Source organism: Chiloscyllium plagiosum, unplaced genomic scaffold (genome assembly GCF_037043375.1).
Source record: "Chiloscyllium plagiosum isolate Xiang-an unplaced genomic scaffold, Cpla_swu_hap1 HiC_scaffold_16, whole genome shotgun sequence".
NCBI classification, from domain to species: domain Eukaryota; kingdom Metazoa; phylum Chordata; class Chondrichthyes; order Orectolobiformes; family Hemiscylliidae; genus Chiloscyllium; species Chiloscyllium plagiosum.
The window spans coordinates 77,571,851-77,590,937 of NW_028270154.1; the positions used below are offsets into that span (position 1 = coordinate 77,571,851).

At 41.9% G+C, this 19,087-nt stretch overlaps 1 protein-coding gene across 2 annotated transcripts in view; it reads right to left on the reverse strand.

The window, feature by feature from the left end:
• The window catches only part of stk32a (serine/threonine kinase 32A), a 289,304-nt gene extending 278,698 nt beyond the window's left edge, over positions 1–10,606 (reverse strand). The window contains exon 1 of one of the 2 annotated variants that reach the window (XM_043703955.2): positions 9,409–10,605. In XM_043703955.2, the coding sequence (XP_043559890.2) occupies positions 9,409–9,460 (52 nt within the window). In that variant the 5' untranslated portion in view covers positions 9,461–10,605. Of the gene's footprint in view, positions 1–9,408 lie in introns of both variants that reach the window. The other variant, XM_043703956.2, reaches the window with a different exon arrangement.
• Positions 10,607–19,087: the final 8,481 nt, after the last annotated feature.

The window sequence follows — 19,087 nt, forward strand, 5'->3', positions numbered from 1 at the left end:
ACTTCCTGAAAAACAAACCAGTGGAGGAAAATTGGAATGAATTTATCCTAATCTAGCTTGTCAAACCGGATGCTAATAGTGTCTCTCCAGGGTCAAAGCTGGCCATTCAACCCATTGAATTCACACCGACCCTTTAAAGAGCATCCGACCCTAACCTTATTCCCTGTAATCCTGCATTTCTCATGATTAATCCAACTAACTTTCCGTCCCTTGGGTACTATGGACAATTTAGCGTCTAACCTGCACATCTTTGAGCTATGGGAGGAAACTGGAGCACCCAGAGGAAACCTACGTAGACACGGGGAGAATGTGCAAACTCCACACAGACAGTCACCCGAGGGTTGAATTGAACCCAGGTCCCACTGTGAGCCACCATGCCAGCCCCTAAATGGCTACGTTAACTAATAGCTAGACCCTTATCATCATTCTTGTGGAGTCAACTCATAATACAGACTGGTAAACAGATTTCGTCTCCATTCCTCATTATTACATTGATGTGTTTAGTTTGTTGTCCAAAGGAGCCACGAACAAATCTATAAATCAGAAGTAGAATGAAGCACAGTGATGGAATGGAACCTTCCTTTCACTGAAAAAATGCCAAGTTAGCTACTTTCCCAAAGTAAGGCACCAGGAGTTAGAAATTCTTTGTGCAGCCTGCCTCAGTTGGCAGCGCCATCACCTATAAATCAGAAGGTCAGGAGATCAAGTCCTTCTCCAAAAATGTAACCACATGAAATACAGAGATTGGTAATTGTTAGGGGTGTTATCCTTTGGTAGGGGAACTCATTCAAGATTTTGGCAGCCTAGAGATACAAAGAAAATGGACCTTAAAAAACATACAGTGCGCAGATTCCTCTAGAACAAACCACAACAAGCAGACCAAACACAGCCAGAAACCCTAACCACCTTACCATACAAAGTAGTTTCAGAAATGACAGCCAGACTACTAAGACCCCTCGGAATCCTAGTAGCACACAAACCCACAAACACTCAAACAAAAACTAACAAACTTAAAAGACCCAGTACATCCCATGGACAAAATCAACATCATCCACAAAATTCCATGCAAGGACTGCTACAAACACTACACAGGACAAACAGGAAGAAAGTTAGCCACCAGGATACACGAACACCAGCTAGCCACAAAAAGACTTGATCCTCTCTCCCTCGTAGCCCTACACACGGATGAAAAAAAGCCACCATTTCGACTGGGACAACACATCTATCCTGGGACAGGCTAAGCAAAGGCATGCTAGAGAATTCCTAGAGGCCTGGCACTCCAACCACAACGCCATAAACAAACACATAGATTTAGATGCCATCTATCAACCCCTCAGAAAATGAACAGGAAATGACATCACCACAAACCCCAGGAACCCCATCCAGGACAAACATATAAATAGAAAGCAGGAGACAACAGCTTCGCTTCACTTGGAGGTTGCCACTGATGATGTTACCTAGCCAGGTAATGAAACATCTGGATGTCAAACCTACAGCTCAGCGAGCAAACCTACACCCTGGACCTTAATGAATCTGTATTATATTATTATTCACAGAGCAGCAGGAATTCCTCTCAGTATACAAGCTACCATTCTTCTTTCAACTAACAACACTAGAAATCAGATTAACTGCTCATTTATCTGGTGTGCTTTACGGGTTGTACACATTTCCTTTGATTTTAATTTTATAATTGATTAGATGTTGTATAATCTTGTTCATTGATGGTTGACCATGTGATGAGGAATCAGTTAGTTGCAAATCTGACCTGTAAATTTAATGTTATCGCATAAGTACTTGTGCGAAATCAGGCAATCGCAGTAAGTTACACTAAGTTATTGTAAATTTCAAGTTCAGTTCATTGCTGGATTTCTCTTAAAAGATGCTTTATTGCCTGTAGAAAAGATTTAGCATCTGGCACGAGACCATGAACTAGGAGACAATGTTTTCTAAATCCATAATACAATAATATGTTCAAACTCCCAACGTGAGAAAATGTTTCCTCCACTGCAGAAGCACACAAGAGGAAAGAGAGTGTTATATATGGGAGTTAAATTATTGTTCAGGCACCCATTGTTCGTAACTAGCAATTCCAGATCAGTTACAACAGAGGAGATCTCCTTGTGGTAGGTCTCAAACACATAATAGTTTTTCTATTACAGCTTTACAAATTTTCCATTTCCCAAATAAATGGGTATTCACATTTCTGCTCATACCAACTGATTTCTACTAGAAATATGCACACCAGAACCAATTCCAGCCTTGATGCTGCCAATTGAGTCTCAAGCTGCTGCAAAAAAGGATAGCCAGTGACCAGAATAGGAAGGATGTAAGCACCCCAGCATGAGTTTGCACCACAGTGTTAGAGAAAAATAAAAAATAAGAAATAATTTTCCATTCTTTTATCTCTTATATTCTTCTCCTATGCACTCCATAAAAAGAATGCAATAACCAGAATAGATGAGCCTATACTCAGTTGACAACTCATACAATGGAGTAATATTTTAATGAAATTACTGAATTAACTTTTTGAATATGCATTGGAAAAAGCCATGTAAGCAAATTTTTGCTTTTAAAAGGATTAAAAAGATTAGCCTAACCTCATGAATCCATTTTAATGCAGAGATCTAAGAGGTTGCCAACATCCACATTTAAGAAATATCAGACATAGGCAGTTTATTGCATTTTGCACAAAGCACCAAAGATTTTGGTCATGCATTTTACAAGAGAATTACGTGGTGATAAGAGGGTCCACACAGACCTGGTTTTGTTTGCTGCATATATGTTCACAGAACATCTGGGAGAGCCAAGATTTATTTTAGAAAAATTGAGATGTTGTCTATAAACAGTGATCAAAGTCCTGCAGCAAATGTGATGCAGAGAGGTTCACTGCTCTGTTCTGAACAAGCTATGGGCCAGCCTTATCAGCTTGAAGCAAATAAATTGTGTCAGAATGGCATCATTTGATCTTCAGATAATTTGCATCCCAAAAATAATACCAAGAATTAGGTATTATGTATCACCTATTATTAGCTATCAGGTATCACCTCCGGGGATGTGATGGCCTGGGTATCATTAAACTATCAGTCCAATATCCCAGCACCTGTTCGACTCCTACATGACAGATTCTGGAATTTGAATTCAACAAATACATGGAATTAAGAGTCTAATGACGACTATGAAAGTCTTATTGGGAAAAAAGCATCCATCTGGTTCAATATAGTCTTTCAGGGAAGGAAACTGCCATTCTTACTTGGTCTGGTCGACATGTGACTCCAGATCCACAGCAATGTGGATGACACTTACCTATTCCTACTTGCACAGAGGGCAGTTAATAAATCTGGCCTGGCCAGAGACACCCATGTCCAATCAAGAAATAAAACAAATTACGTCATATTCAGGCAGTGTTTATTTTTTACAAGCTTCCTTCCGTCCTGGATCATCTAATTTAATCAAACCACCTATGCCTTTCTCCCTCTTTATCTAGTTTAATCATAAACATGCCCATATGATTCATCTTAGTTTCACTTTCTAACTGCTCTCTTGATAAAGACTTTTCTCCTGAAATCCTTCTTGGATTTACTGGTCATTTCTGACATGTTTGTCATTATTTTCCATTGTGAGCAAGCCATATAGAATGACAAAATTGTGTGGTGGTCAAAATAATCTTTCCTATAGTCATAGATTCTTAGAGATGTACAGCACAGAAACTGACACTTCAGTCCAACACGTGCAAGCTGACCAGATATTCTAAATTAATCTAGCCCCATTTGCTAGCACTTGGCCATATCCCACTAAACCATTCCTATCATATACCCATCCAGATGCCTTTTAAATGTTGTAATTGTACCATCCTCCACCACTTTTTTTTTTAGCAGTTAATTCCACAAACCACCTGTGTGAGAAAGCTGCTCCTTGGGTCCCTTTTAAATCTTACCCCTCTCACCCTCAACCTATACCTTCTAGGTCTGGACGTCCCCCAGCCCAGGGAAAAAACCTTGTCTATTTATCCTATCCATGACCCTCATGATTTTTTAAATCTCTATAAAGGTCAGCGCTCAGCCTCTGACCATAGTGATTCGTCAGGAGACAGCTAGTCAACCTGGTGAAATAAGAATATCCCTGCACTTATTGACAGTTCAAGAATTATTAAGTGAATTTATACTAACCTTTCTTTAAACATCATCTGGCGCTTAGGAAAGATTAAGTATTACATTCATCAAGTGAACACTACAACCTGTTCCAAATACCCATAACATTGTCCAACTCCTTCATGCCTCAGCTGCTGAAACCCTCAGGCTGAATTATTCCAATACTCTTCTACATAACCTAACACCTTATATATTGCACAAAACTTAAGTAGAGCTAAAATTTTTGCTGGACATATCCTAACCTGAACAAAACAATCTGCTCATCCATCATCCCGCGCTCACTAACCTCCATTAACTCAGTCCAGCCATGTCTTGATTTTGAATTTTCATCCTTGTTTCCTAATTCTTCCATTGCCTCATCTCTCACTAACTTTGAATTCTCTTCTTGCCCTATAACCCTTCAATTCCTGTGACCTCCAGCAATTTCAGCCTCTTGCACATCCCAGAGTTTAAGTTGATAGCCATGCCTTCAGTTGTCTAGGTCTTTGGCTCCGAAATCTCTTCCTAAACTTTTCCAACTCTTTATCATTCTTTACAATGGTCCTTAAAATCGGTTTCTTTAATTATATTTTCTGTAACCTAGCCTAGTATTTCCTTACAAGGCTAGGTGTTACAAAATAGGTGTTATAAAACAGGAGAAAGTGAGGACTGCAGATGCTGGATTCCTGTCGAAGGGCTTATGCCCAAAACGTCGACTCTCCTGCTCCTCAGATGCTGCCTGACCTGCTGCACTTTTCCAGTACTACACTCTCAAGGTGTTATAAAACAGTTTTACAAAATTCTTTCGTACTATTTTTTCCAATTAAAAGGTACTATCATAAAATGTAAGTTCTGTTTCCGCGGTTTCAGTTACCCATGATTTACCGTGGCCCAAACATACTACTGGGAATATTCCAGAACCAGGGACCAGGGGCTGCTGGGAAGGTAAATTTCCCATTTAAATGAATGAGTTTGCTACTTTCCGCGGTTTCGGGCTTCCACAGTATGTCTTGGAACGCATCCCTGCATGTTCAGGGGACCACTGTATATACATAAAATGCAGACCATTATAACATAGCTAGAATAAAGAACAATACAGCACTGGAACAGGTTCTTCAGCCTTCTAAGCCGATACCAACACATTTTGCCCTTCCATATTAAAACTGTCTTCACTTACAGGATGTGTATCCCTCTATTCCCTTCCTTTTCATATATTCATCTCGGTGTTTCTTGAATGCTGCCATTGTGTCTGCTTTCACCACCTCCTCTGGTGTCACGTTCCAGACACTCAACACTGTGAAAAGCATGCCTCACACATCTCTTTTAAAAATTTCCCCCTCGCATCTTGAACCTGGGTCCCCTCGTAACTGACCCTTCCACCCTGGGAAAAAGCCTCATACTTTCCACTCTGTCCACACTATTCACAATCTTATAAATATCTATCAGGTCACCCTCAACCTCCTGCTTTCCAGTGAAAACAAACCCAATCTATCCAACCTTTCTTTTCAGCTAAAATCCCCCGAACCAGGCAACATCCTGATAAACTTTTTCTGTACCTTCTCCAAAGCATCCACTACCTTCCAGTAGTGTGATGACCAGAACTGTATGAATATTCCGAGTCTGGCCTAACTAAAGTTCTGTAAAGCTGCATAATAACTTGACTATCCTCAATGACCCTTCCAATGAAGACAAGCCTGCCATGGGCCTTTTTTTACTAACTTATCTACCTGCACTGCCACCTTCAGTCATCTGTGGATCTGCACAGCCAGATCTCTCTGCATATCAGTACTCATAAGGAGTCTGTCATTCACTGTACTTGACCTTCCAGAATGCATCATCTCACACTTATTTGGATTAAGCTCCATCTGCCATTTTTCAACCAATGCCACCAACTGACCTATATCCTACTGCATCCTTTGACAATCCTCCTCACTATTCGCAATTTCACCAATCTTTGTATCATCTGAAAACTTATTAATTAGACAGCTATGGTTTTCCTCCAAATCGTTTATGTAGATCATGAACAACAGAGGCCCCAGCGCTGATCCCTGTGGAACACACCTAGTCACAGCCCTCCATTCTAAAAGGCACCCTTCTACCGCTACTTTGTCTCCTATGACAAACCCAGTTCTGTATCCATCTTGCCAGTTCACCCTTGATACCATGTGACTTCACCTTTCGTACCTGTCTGCCATGAGGGACCTTGTCAAAGGCTTTACTGAAGTCCATGTCGACTGCAACAGTTTTTCCCCTCATCTATCATCTTCATCACCTCCTCAAAATATTCTATCAAGTTAGTGAGGCATGACCGCCCCCACACAAATGTTGTTTATCGCTAATCAGTCCATTTACTTCTAAGTGCTTCAGTTTTAAAAGCTAAAGCCACTATAAAAAGATGTGAAATGCTTAGCAAGTCAGGGGAGTGAGGTAATAGCAGACAGGAGTTTTGTTTTAAGTATCTCACTTTCATACAATAACAGATGAACATATCAGAGTTAAATATTTATACCATATGGAGCAATACATATTTACAGAGACAAGTTGCCATTGGGGAAAGCCATGAGAACATTTGTCTCTAATACATGTGGAACTGCACATTCAATCAAAAAAACTAGCTTGTGACAATGTTTCTGCTCACCATGAACCCTCTTTATCTGGCGTTACACAACACTAGGTTATAGTCCAACAGGTCTATTTGAAATAACAAGCTTTCGGACTGCTCCGAAATCACGTGATTTCAAATAAACCTGTTGGACGATAACCTGGTGTCGTATGACTTCTGACTTCTTCCATCCCAGTCCAATAACGGCACCTCCACATCACCTCTTTATCTGAATTCCATCAACAATACTTTCAATTCCTTTACTCCACCATGCTGAACTAACTTTTCCTTCAATACATCAACACGATCCACCTCAGCTATACAACGTAGCAATAAGATCCTATTTTAATACCCTCATAAATTAGTAATAATTTTACTTAACTAGTTTTGGTTTTTCCCAGAAGGTGCAACATAGCCTTCTCTATCCTATAAAATCTATTTATACTCTTAATAGTCTCTGAGTTCACCCTCAACATTCTAGAGAATTGAGCCTAAGCCTGTTCAGTTTTCCTGTTAAGTATAAGCTCTCAGTTCTCATATCATCCTTGTAAACATTATTTACACCTTCTCTGGGCAGTCAGAGGCTGTCGAAGTCTCTTCTGAACCTCCTCCCAGCATACATCATGCAAAGGTATCAATGGGATGAAGAGCTCATGAGGGCTGTTTGTGAAAGTAGCTGGCTATCTCTTATTCTCTCACTCCCTCTTCTTGACTGAAAATTCCTCTCTGTGGTTTCTCCTAATTATTCAACTTAACTTCTTCCCAACTTCCAGCTGAGCCAGATCCTTCACAGCGCCAGAGACCCGGGTTCAATTCCCTGCCTCAGGCATCTGTCAGTGTGGAGTTTGCACATTCTCCCAGCGTTTGCACGGGTTTCCTCCTGGTGCTCCGGTTTCCTCCCACAATCCAAAAATGTGCAGGTTAGGTGAATTGTCCATGCTAAATTGCTTGTAGTGTTAGGTGAAGGGGTAAATGTAGGGGAATGGGTCTGGGTGCGTTGCTCTTCGGAGGGTCGGTGTGGACTTGTTGGGCCGAAGGGCCTGTTTCCACACTAAGTAAGTAAGTAAGTAAGTAAGTAATCTATACTAAATCTTACTATTAAACTAAAACAAAAACAAAGTGCCTGACAGCAGCTGTGGGGAGAGAAATAGGTTTAACACTTCAAGTCCAACATGACACTTCTGCTGAGGAATTTGAAAACAAGGATGAGAATTCAAAAATCATACATCAGTGCACAGAACAAATTTAGGCTAATGAGCACAGGGGAGATGGATGAGCAGTTTTTCTGGCATGTTAGGATATGTCCAAAGTTTCAGTTGCATTCAAGTTTTGTGCCGTATGCAAGATGGTAGATTGGAATAGTTTATCTTGGAGGTTAATAAGGTATGAGTGAGGGGTTTAGTAGCAGATGTTCTGAGGCATGATAGAGCTAGTTATGTTATGGATATGTCGAAGAGGCCATGGCATTCTGAATTTCAAAGTGGAGTCAACTAGACTCAAAACATTAGCTCTTCTTTCTCTCTCCACAGATGCTGCCAGACCTGCTGAGTTTCTCCAGCATTTTTTTTGCCAGTATCCACAGTATTTTGCTGTTAATTGGATACCCAACTTCCTGGTGCTGGTCCAATCTTTGCCAAAATAGAAAACTTTCCATTTGTACAATAAGGAGTTAAAATATCATACCAGATTTGCCCTGAATGGACTAAAAGTGTTGAACAGCCCACACCAGTTCCTATTCGTCAGCCCATGAAAGATGCAATCATCATGTGATGAAGCAGGTTGATTATTAAGCTGTAAATCCTTACAATATACGGATGGTAGACAATAAGAGTAAAAAGTCACCTGGTCAATCTTGCTTGATGTGGGGCGACAACCCTTAACCTACAGTTACCAGTACCACATTTTTGACTCTGATCTCCAGCATCGGCAGTCCTCACCCCCTAATCAACCAACCTGCCTGAACACAACTAGAATATTTGAAGGCAGCTGAGGGGCCACCAGTAGCTTGGCACAACTCTCATAAAAAAAGTAACATATATTTCGGAAATTATTTCTTAAAAAAAGTGTAGAACTCCTGGTTTGTTTGTCTCACTGTAGATGAACCAGAAACATTGGACATGCCCAAGATATGGGACAGGGATTGTTTACTCTGATTAAAAGGAAAGAAATGATGCAAATATCTTCCAGGGTATTTTTGGGTTCAAGCGGCTGTAAAAGGAACAAAGTCAAAAAGTGTGTCGCTGGAAAAGCACAGCCCGTCAGGAAGCAGGAGAGTCGACGTTTAGGGCATTAGTGTCGATTCTCCTGCTCCTCGGATGCTGCCTGATCCGCTGTACTTGTCCAGCACCGCACTTTTTGACTATGATATCCTCATTAATCAGGAATATCAAAAGGAACAATCTGCTAAAGTTACTATCAATCTTCCAGCTTCCTTGCCTACAATTACAATTACTTTCTGGATCCCACTCTCCACCTAGCATGGCTATAATCTTCACGCAGCTCCTTATTTCAAAATGACAGCGGGTCAGCTTTGTTTTGAACGGTTCCCGGACACACGTTAAATCTATTTCCAAACATTGACTCAAAATATTAACCCTGTTATTGAAGGAGGCTGAACATTTTCACGACTCCACCTCAAACTAAATATGACACCAAAGTTTTAATGTTGATTGCACTTACCGTCCTCGTTCTCATCAAAAACCGGAGTTTTGTGAGAATGATTGCCCCCCATCTTCAGCTGCTCACACCGCTGTTTAAAATTACATTATCGGAAGAGGATCAGAAGTTGCGGCATCACAGGTCCAGCCCTTGGTGCTGGGCAGTCTCAGACTGGCGCTGACTACTAAAAGGTGGATGGATGAACCGTCTCAGCTATTAGAGGCACTGGCAGAAAGGGATGGGAGAAGGAGAGATCATCACTACAGCACCAGCCCTTCCATCTGCAGCCACCACTATCTGCTCCGGAAAAAGTTTCCGCCAAAAATTGATGCAGATTCTCTTCCGAGCCTCCTCCTGACTGATCGGACACTGAGAGGGGAAGAATAGAGATAATCCGGTTGTTGAGGAGCCGGCTTGTTTAGGAAGCCCTCTTGGAGGAAGAGACTGCAGACGTTGAATCAATCACCAGTCATTTCCACTGCTTTATCAGATCTACAAAAGGTGTTATTTTAGACTTTAATTCTGAAATGTTCAGGCCTGTCCTCCAATGGCTTGCTTAACATAAACGGTCGATGTCTCTTGAAAAGGTGTATGCCTCGGCCACCTGTACGGTGGGCTTACAAATGAAACCAGTTACAGTGTTTTCAGATGCAGTCAGGCACTAGAGACAGTGAAGCGAGGGTGGTGTCTGGGCGGCTTTGGAGTTGCTGGGTTACTCTCAGAGCGAGCCTCGTCAGTCGCTCACTTCTGCAGTGCACCGTGCATTCTGGATTTGTGAAGACCACCCGTGTCCCAAGCACCACTCCACCCCCGGGGACGCGAACAAGGAACTAATACTGTGAGCGACAAAAAACAGAAGTGATCGGCAGGGAGACAAAAAAAAATGGAATCGAAAGTCAATGGAAAAACAACTCGAGGATGCGAATCCGATGCAACGACCGGGCAGTTAATAAACAGAACTGAAACTTATGTAGCTGGTGACCAGAAGTTGAAATGTTGTTAATAGGACACAGAGTTCGCACGAGTGTTTGCAGATTTTCTAAGCTTTATCAAATGAGATTTTAGAAAAAAAATCAGTTTAACTGTTAGATTTTTTTTAAAAACTGTTAAAGTCGTCCACGCTTTAAAGCTTAAGACAATGGTTCATAGTTAATTACTAAGACTGAAGAATAAATACTAAAATGTTCGCCTCAGAGTTGCACGTGTTAACGTTGTTCCTCCTCGCCGTTCCCCAGATTGTGGTTGACCCCGTCAGCTCTAAGTGCCAACGAAAATAAGCACGCCGCTCTAAAGTGACATCTACTGGTACGAAAAATAACAAATAAAACCACAACAGCCAACACCCCCCACCCCCCCAAAAAAAACAAAAACAGTAATGAGTTTGTTAACGATTCTATGTAAGGATGGAGATCCCTGCTAATGTTAATCCAATCCAGGGAACTACCATAAATACTGACAGTCAAGACCCCTCCAAATGAAGGCTGGAAGGAGGGCAGTTTAATTACCTACCCTCCCAGAGGCCATGTAAATCCCATATGGACCCAGATAACATACTCAGGATATCAAAGAAACTTTTTTTTCAAACCTTTAAACCTCAAGTGGGCTGTGAGAACCAGAACGGATTTTTTTTTAAGTTTAAAATTACTTCCGCAGACAAGTGACTCTATAGGAACTCAGTCATGACATGCAGCATAGGCATGTGGGTTAGGAGTCGTAGCAGCGTGGAAAAAGGCCCATCCTGTCCACAACAATCGTCAAACACTTCTGCATTGTAAACAATGAGTGAGGGTGACAAGCTGAACGGTAAGGCCCTGGGAAATACAAAGGATCAGAGGGACCTTGGTCTGCATTTCCATAGATCGTAGAATCTCTATAGTGTGGAGACCCATCAACTTTTCACAACACTCAGAACAGCAACCCACTCAGACCCGCCCCTTCCCCTTCCCCTTCCCTATCCCTGTAACCCTGCATTTCCTATGGCTAATCTACCTCGCCTGCACATCCCGGAACACTACGAGCAATTTAGCCTCTATTTAGCCAATTCAGCAATCCACCCGAACCTGCACATGTTTGAGCTGTGGGAGGAAACCCACGCAGACACGGGGAGAATGTGCAAACTTCACACAGTCACCCTAAGGTGGAACCAAACCCGGCACATGACACATATTGTTGAAAGCAGTTGGAAGCAGGAAGACAATGAAGTTGGTTAAGAAGGTGTATGGTGTATTTCCCCCTCAGAATCTAAGGGCATAGGCCAGTTTTTATTTTTTGTAACTCTTCCTGGAGTGTTTTAGCATCATTGCCAGGTTCCTTCAACTCTGCCCCTGATATGAGTGGCATGTTTAGATTAGATTCCCTACAGTGTGGAAACAGGCCCTGTGGCCCAACAAGTCCACACCGACCCTTCGAAGAGAAACCCACCCAGACCCCTTCCCCTACATTCACCCCTGACTAATGCACCTAACACTACAGTCAATTTAGCATAGCCAATTCACCTAACCTGCACATCTTTGGACTGTGGGAGGAAATCGGAGCACCCGGAGGAAACCCACGCAGACACGGGGAGAATGTCTGTGTGGAGTTTGCACAGTTGCCCGTGGCAGGAATTGAACCCGGATCCCTGGCGCTGTGAGGCAGCAGTGCTAACCACTGAGCCACCATACCATATGTATTGCACAGTGGCTTGCCTCCTGTGCCCAGATCATCTGGGAAGAAATTCATTCTCCTCTTCAGGTGGCAAAGGCATTGAGGCAGTGACATCCACCTTGTCCATCTCAGATTTGGAGGTATCTTCAATACTTGGAGAGGGAGAACCCATAGGTTAAAGAACAGTTGGAAAGGCAGGCAAGGAGCCAGCTGTGTTTTGCTCCAGTACAACTTGAGAGTTTGCAGCTTTCAAATGGTTCATTTGCTTGTTCAGGATCGTTGCACCTATCCAAACTTTACATGACACTGGACCTGACCTCATGTCCACCATGTCTCTTACCCATGCATAGTCATTCAAGTGATTCCTACATCAAACTTTGTGCCCTGAAGTAAACTGTCTCTTTCCATTTATTGCAGCCTTGTGTCCAGCACTGGTGTTCCTGATGCTGTTTCAACCTCTCCCCAGATCCAGGAAGATCAGATTTAACCTCGTGCAGAGTCTTGTTATTAGCAACTCTGCTGGAGCTATCCCTATAGTTGCATGAGGGGTAGTTCTATAATCAAATAGGAACCAGGACAGTTTGGTATCATATAGAAGTCACACAGCATGGAAACAGTTCATTTGACCCAACAAGTCCACATCAACTCACTGAAAAGTAACCCATCCAGACCCATTCCCCTACCCTAACCCTGTATTTCCCATGTCTAATGCACCTAACGTACACATCCGTGAACATTATGGGCAATTTAGCATGGCCAATCCACTTGAGTAGCACATCTTTGGAATGTTAGAGGAAATCGGAGCACCCGGTGGAAAACCACACATACATGGGGAGAATGTGCAAACTCCACAGTCAGTCCTCCAAGGCTCAAATCAAACCCATGTTCCTGGCGCTGAGAGACAGTTATGCTAACCACTGAGCCATTGTGAAGCTGTAGGCTTTTTCTTTAAGCCTGCCTTTAAAGTTTGAATTGCTCTTTTCTGCCAGACCATTTGATGATGGATGGTATAGAGTTCTCTTTACACATCGAATACCATTTTACTTTAGGAAATACTGACATCCCCTGTTAATAAACTGTGACCAACACTTCCAGGAGTCCATGTATTGCAAAAGATGTATGCCGTTTTTCTATCATTGTTCCTTTGTTTGACAAATGAACTCTGCATATCCAGCCATTTTGAGTGGGCTTCCACAATGATGAAGAACATTGAGCCCATGAAAGAACAAAGAAGAAAATTTCAGCATAGGAACAGGCTCTTCAGCCCTCCAAGCCTGCTCCAATCCAGATCCTCTATCTAAACCTATCACCTATTTTCTAAGGACCCTCTGCTCCCTGCCCATGCAGGTATCTGTCTAGATACATCTTAAATGACGCTATTGTGGCCACCTCTATCACCTCGCCTGGCAAGTGTTCCAGGCACCCACCACCTTCTGCATTAAGAACTTTCCACGCATATCTCCCTTAAACTTTTCCACTCTCATCTTGAACTCGTGACTCCTAGTAATTGAGTTCCCCACTCTGGGAAAAAGCTTCTTGCCATCTACCCTGTCTATACCTCTTATGATTTTGTAGACCCCAATCAGGTCCACCCTCAACCTTAGTCTTCCTAATGAAAATAATCCTAATCTATTCAACATCTATTCATAGCTAGCGCCCTCCATACCAAATAACATTCTGGTGAACCTGCTCTGCACCCTCTCCAAAGCATCCACATCCTTTTGGTAATGTGGTGACCAGAACTGTACACAGTATTCCAAAATCCTACACAATTGTAACATGACCTGCCAACTCTTTTTCTCAATGCCCTGTCCGATGGAGGATAGCATGCCGTATGCCTTCTTGACCACTCTTTTGACCTACGTTGCCACCTTCAGGGTATAATGGACTTGAACACCCAGATCTCTCTGTACATCAATTTTCCCCAGGGCTTTTCCATTTACTGTGTAGTTCCATAGTCAGCGTGTAACTGAGTCCAGGGTTTACCCAGCCATTCCCATGAATGTGGGGGAGCTGCTGATCAGTTTTAATCTTTGTTGGCACTCTGGGCGCTGTCCCACCAACGCAGATATATGTCTGTATCCAATCTGGCCACCAGACATATTTCTCACCAACATCTTCAGTTTGGAAACCCTGGATGACCCTAGTGAAGTAGAGCCAGTATCTGACAGCAAGCTTTATTTGGAACAATCACTTTTCTTCCCCATAATAATATGCCATCCTCTACTGCGATCTGGTCTCTCTGAATCCAAACACTTTTCCATTATGCTTGTAATGGTCCTTTAGTTTTCCCCAGCACTACCCAGCTGTTTCAGTTTTGCCAGGACCAGATCTTTCAGCGTCCAAAATCTGATATTGTCAGCAGTGACTGGAAATTTAAAACCATCATGGACTGTTCCAGTAGCGGTATCACTGGCTGGTGTTTCCACCAGTGGGAGGCAGCTCAATGCTGCCACACTTGCTACTTAGCCTCCCGGATGGTGTTCCAACTTGGTACTTAATATTAGACCCCACCATTGAATTCAGCCTGAAGCTATGGGCGCACTGCTTTGTCTTCTTTATGTCGTCCTAGTGGGGGGTTGCAATCCATTATAATTACAAATTTGAGGTTTTGGTAAAGGTACTCATGGAACTTCTGGGCTCCAAATGTTACTGCCAAACCTTCCTTCTCTGTCTGGGTGTGTTTATGCAATACATTATACAATGTTACATATGCTATTAGGTGACCTATGAGCTATACAACCCTATATGGGGAGGCATTACATATTAATACAAGATCTTGCTTGGGATCATAGTCTCCCAACACCTTAGAGCACGATAGCTCTTTCTTCACTTCCCTGACAGGAATGGCTTAGCTACACAACGATTTCCAAGGCTGACACTTTTTTTTTAAAAAGCGTCCATGCATAGGTGCCAGGATCGAGGCTAGGATATGTATGAACTTTCCATAATAGCTTACTAGCCTAACGAAAGACCTAAGCTCCAGTGTAGACAAGGGAGCTGGAGCCCCTTTGATCGTCCTCACTTTATCTTCCAACATGTGTAACCCAGTCTTCTTGGTACTGTAGCCCAAGTAGGTCACTTAGCATGCATGAAACACACATTTTCCTCTCCTAAGGCATACACCCACCTGGGAGAAACATCGAAGGACTATATCCAAGTTCTCTAGCGCTCCTTATTGATCTTCCCTGTTTGCACATCATGTAAATAATCGACGACCTTGCAAAATGTCCTTCATCATCCGCTGAAAAATTAGTCTTGTATATTGGTACAAACCCTTATGGATTTTAGTTGTTGCATACTTTTGGAATACTCATCTAACCACAATTACAAGTATGCATGCCTCATGTCCAGCTTCGTGAAGGATAGCCCCCTGTCAGCTTTGCGCATAAATCCTCTATGCAAGGGATTGGGTATTTATTCAGCTGCGAAAAACAGTTTACAATTTGTTTAAAGTCGCCATAAAAGGTGAAATGACTTTGGATTGGAGGACACAGAACCCATTTAATGTGAGGTAAAAAATAAAAGGATATAGAAGACATCCATAGAAGTAGACTACAGGACTCATTACAGTAGCTGTACAGTGAGACGGAAGATAAATCAGGAAATGATGAGAGCATGTAACAAAGGCAATGTATTAGTCATGGGTGACTTTAACCTTCATGTCGATTGGGATAGTCAGATTGGCAGAGGAGGCTCGGAGGAAAAGTTTGCAGAGTGTATTTGGGGCAGTTTCCCAGAAAATTATGTTACAGATCCTGTCAGGGATCAAATTATTTTGAATCTTGTGATGTGTAATGGGGCAGTTTTAATAAAGGATTCAGAATGAAAGATCCCGGAGGAAATAGTGATCATAACATGGCAGAATTTAGCATTCAGAGAGGGAGTCTCTTGAGTCAGAAATAATTGTGCAAAGCTAAAACAAGGGCCATTACAAAGATATGAGGACAGACCTGGCTGGAGAGGTATGAGAAAGGAGTCTAGCAGCAAAAATAGCTGAGGAACAATCTCAGAGGCAAAAAATAAACTGCAGATAGAACCCTTCACCCACTCACGAAGAACGGTTATACCAGAAACGTCGACTTCTCCACCTCCCGATGCTGCCTGACTTGCTGCGTTCTTCCAGTCTTCTTCCTGAGGAACAATCACAGACAATTAAGAAAATAGTTAACTGCTCAGAGCAAATATATATTCCAGAGTAACCATGTGTTACCAGGGAAGTTAGGTACAGCACCAAATCAAAAGAATCAATGTAAAATGTGGCAAAGGAATGTGATAAGCCAGAGGATTGGTAAAGTTTCAAAAACCAAAAGACAACCAAAAATAATAATAGAGAGAAAAAATAAACTTTGAAGGTGAACTTACAAGAAATATCAAGACAGACAGCAAGACCTTAAAGGAAGAGAGAGTTTAAAATTAACACCAGCCTCTTGGGAATGAGGCTAAAGAAATATCACTGGAGAACCACGAAATGGCAGAGGAGTTGAACAAATATTTTGCATATGTCAACACAATAGAAGACACTAATAGCATTCCAAAATTACTAAATAATCAAGGAGCAAAAGGAGGACAAGATATACATACAATAATTACCACGGGAGAAAAAAGTGCTAGAGAGAATAATGGGGCCAAAGATTGATAAGTCCCAAAGATGCATCCTTGGACAATAAGGAACTAGCTACACAGACAATGGTAGCAATCAACCAGGAATCCTTGGGTTCTGGACAAGTTCCAGACAATTGGAAAACTGCCAATGTGGAACCTTTATTTAGCAGGGGAAGGAGAAAACAGGTAACTATGGGCCAGTTAGCTTCACGTCTGTTATTGGGAAAATGTTATAGTTCATTATAAAGAATTTAATAACAGAGCATTTAGAAATTGATAATATGATCAAGCATGGCTTCATGAAGGAGAAATCATTCCTAACAAATATACTAGAATTCCTTGAGGAAGTAACAAGCAAGTTGGATAAAGGGGAAGCAGTGGATATAATATATTTGGATTTTCAGAAGGCATTTTATAAGGTATCACACATTAGGCTACTTCATAAGATAAAAGAGTCCTTAGTATTGAGATAGTATATAAGCATGGATTGACGATTAGCTAATTGAAAAAAGAAAATTGGAATAAAAGTAGCATTTTCAGGATGGCAGTGGTGTATACAGGGGTCAATGCTGGTACCATAATTATTTACATTATATTTCAATGACTTGGACAAGGAAAGTGAATGTACAAGAGTCAAGATTACAGACAACACAAAAATAGGTGGGAAGGCAAGTAGCGAGGGTGACTCAAAAAATCTGCAGAGGGATATAGACAAGTGGGAAATCGAGCAGGCAAAAACTTGAAAGATGAAATATAATGTGGGAATATGTGAGGTTATACACTTTGGTAGGAAAAATGGAGGAGATGAATATTATTTAGATGGAGAAAGACTGTGGAAGCTACAGAAGAGCGATTTGGGAATCCTCAGCACCAGGGACCTAGGTTCAATTTTGGCCTTGGCTAGCTGTCTGTGTGCATTTGTACATTCTCCCTGTGTCTGCATGGGTTTCTGCCAGGTGTTCTGGTTTCCTCCCACAGTCCAAAGATGTGCAAGTTGGGTGGATTGGCTGTGGTAAATTGCCCTGTAGTGTCTAGGGATGTGCAGGCTAGGTGGATTAGGCATGGTTAATGCAAGGTTACGGTGATAGGGTGAAATACTCTTCAGAGGTTCTGTGCAGACCTGAAGGGCCAATGGCCTTAGGGATTTTTATTATTCTATGAGTATAGGACAAGAGGGAATAATCTCAGAATAAGGGTCACATTTTTAATACCGAAATGAGGAAGAATTTCTTCTCTTAGAGGTAGTGAATTTGTGGAATTCTTTACCGCAGAGGGCTTTTGAGGCCGGATTGTTAAGTTTATTCTCGGTAAAGATAAGCAGATTTTTGGTTAGGAAAGGAATCAAGGGTTATAGGGAGATGACTAGAAAATGGAGCTGAGAATTGTCAGACCAGCCATGATCTCATGAATGGTGAAGATTAGATGGGCTGAATGGCTTGCTCCTGCTCCTACATTTTATAGTCTTATGGAGGAGTTTCACCTTGCACTTATGCAATAGGTATGAGGTTCTCAGAGCCGGTATGACTGAGAGCAGAGATTGCAAGGAGGATATGCAAGAGACTGGTGAAGAAATGTAGTTGTGGTAGGGCACACTGAAGTTAGAGGGATAGATATTAATCTCTGCAGTTGAAAGCACGAGTCTGAATGATTTGGTTTACTACCTGCGCCACGAGTAAATAGTTGTGGGACTAATAAGATCAGAGAATTGAAGTTATGGCTCAAAAATGGGTGGGGGAAAAAATTGGTTTCAATTCATTGGGCAATGGCCACCAATTGGAAAGAGAGAGCTCGGACTTTAGTAATGGGCTTCATTTGAATCACCCAGGGACTAGTATCTTAGTGAATCAAATAACTAGGGCTGTTGAGCTATATATCACTTAAATATTAAACTAAATATTATGGGAAGTCTTTTTAAATTCACTTATGAAATGGCAGATGGAACTTTATTTAGATAAAATGTGAAGTGCTGCATTTTGGAAAGACAAATCAGGGCAGAACTTATACACATAATGATATGTCCTAGGGAGCGTTACTGAATAAAGAATAACCTGGAGTGCAGGTTCATTGTTCCTTGCAAGTGGAGTTGGAGGTCGACAGAATAGTGAAGGTGGTGTTTGGTAGGCTTGCCTTTATTGCTCAGTGCATTAAATATAAGAGTTGAGGGGTCATGTTGTAGCTAGACAGAACATTGGTGAGGCCACTTTTGGGATACTGTGTTCACTTCTGGTCTTCCTGCTATCGGAAGCATGTTGTGAAACTTGAAAGGGTTCAGAAAAAATTTATAAGGGTTGGAGGTTTTGAGCAATAGGGAGAGATTGAATGGGTTGAGGTTGTTTTCCCTGGAGTGTCAGAGGCTGAGGGGTGACCTTATAGAGGTTTATAAAATCATGAGGGGCATGGATAGGGTGAATAGACAAAGTCTTTTCTCTAGGGTGGGGAAGTCCAAAAC